Source organism: Mercurialis annua, linkage group LG5 (genome assembly GCF_937616625.2).
Source record: "Mercurialis annua linkage group LG5, ddMerAnnu1.2, whole genome shotgun sequence".
NCBI classification, from domain to species: domain Eukaryota; kingdom Viridiplantae; phylum Streptophyta; class Magnoliopsida; order Malpighiales; family Euphorbiaceae; genus Mercurialis; species Mercurialis annua.
In genome coordinates, this window is record NC_065574.1 from 51,609,828 (window position 1) to 51,611,313 (window position 1,486).

Here is a 1,486-nt window from a genome sequence, read left to right on the forward strand (position 1 = left end):
ACAATTACATTCATATACACCAAACTATGTTTAAGCCGCTACACTTTAGCATCAGAGAGTTAATCGGACAACCACCGTCCGATTAGCTTCTACCTTATTTTGCAGGTTTAATTATTGATCAGAAGGCAGACTCCATCAATACATAAACAACAATTGCCGAGAAACAATAAGTTTTATCTTTCGATTGACACCCATGAATGTCCACTTCAAATATTTCATGCATTACTATAGTTATTGAAATTTCCACAAAAACAAAGGTACGTACGATTCCCTTAGAAAGATGAAAACAACAATCATACAAGCTTTACTTGGGTGCATCTATATCGTTCAGACCAGGAATATCTCCGATCCGTCATTATTTATTTATTTCACACATCGATCAATCACACCACACATACTTTTAATACTTAATTGATTAGATCCATATATCATTTATGGATCCAATCTAACGAAATTCCCATATATTTAAAAGTAAGACCGTAATGGTAATAGTAATTATATACGGTTACTTCTTTTCGGGTTTGTTGACTGCGTTTTGGCTGAGGTGAGAGCAAATATCTTTGCTGGTATGGAGACAGAACTCGAGCAATGAATGCGGATCGGGGATTCCCTCGTGCAACTTCTCATAGGTCAATGTCCAGTGCACCAAGCTACCGCCCCCTTCCTTCGGTGTAGCTTTAACTATTAGCCTGAATTCCTTATATTCATTGAGTAGATCTCCTTCAATCACTTTGAAAGTTGTCGATAAGTTCTCATCGTCTATCTTTTCAACAAGCTCCTTTGCAACTTTGGCAACTCCATCTTATCAATTTCATGCAAACAATAGTATTTCTTTAGTACCATTTTTGTGCATATCGACTAATTAATCAACAAAAACTCTAAACATAAAGATCTAAAAGTTGTGCAATATTTCTCTTACCATGAGTGTAATTCCAGGAGATGATGGTGTCATGTTTACCCCATTCACCTTCATGAAGATCACAGCCTTGAATCTTGTCAGGGCTCATAACGTTAACATGGTGCGGTCTGCAGCTGAACACATCATGGAAGTGCTCTGCAGAAGCTTTGATCTCCACTTCGCCTTCCAACTTTCCAACTAAGGCCATTTTTGTTTTCTTGATTTGGATACTGATGAACAAACTTGTTTGATCTTCTTTTCTTTATATAGACTTGATATATTGTGTTTATGGAATAAAATGACATGATTGCCCTCACCTTCAAGTCTTTATATCCTTGCTGCCATTAAAAAAAAGGATAAATAAAGTCTTATAATGGAGATATATTAAAAAAACAAAAAACAAATTACTTCATGAATTGATAAAGAAGTCCATTATTAGGTTAGCTGTCAAAAACAATTTATCATTTCATGAATTTAATAGAAATTAATGCAGCAGTTGATGGGGAAACAGCAATTTTTAATTCTGATAAAAATATGTCTTTCCCATTAAGAAGTTTTTTGGGAGTGTCTATTCAGATTTAAATATAT

At 34.7% G+C, this 1,486-nt stretch overlaps 1 protein-coding gene across 1 annotated transcript; it reads right to left on the bottom strand.

The window, feature by feature from the left end:
- Positions 1-240: 240 nt before the first annotated feature.
- LOC130014720 (MLP-like protein 28) lies at positions 241-1,143 on the bottom strand. The gene is made up of 2 exons (XM_050376703.2): positions 920-1,143; positions 241-801 (listed from the first exon to the last, which is right to left on the bottom strand). The coding sequence occupies exons 1-2, from the start codon at positions 1,104-1,106 to the stop codon at positions 506-508; spliced, it is 483 nt and encodes a 160-aa protein (XP_050232660.2). The 5' UTR covers positions 1,107-1,143; the 3' UTR covers positions 241-505.
- Positions 1,144-1,486: the final 343 nt, after the last annotated feature.

Bases quoted from the DNA above. Each gene is read 5' to 3' on its own strand.
- LOC130014720 (XM_050376703.2), bottom strand. From the start codon at position 1,106: ATGGCCTTAGTTGGAAAGTTGGAAGGCGAAGTGGAGATCAAAGCTTCT. The intron at 802-919 runs GTAAGAGAAATA...GAAATTGATAAG, and splicing joins CTCCTGGAATTACACTCATG to ATGGAGTTGCCAAAGTTGCA.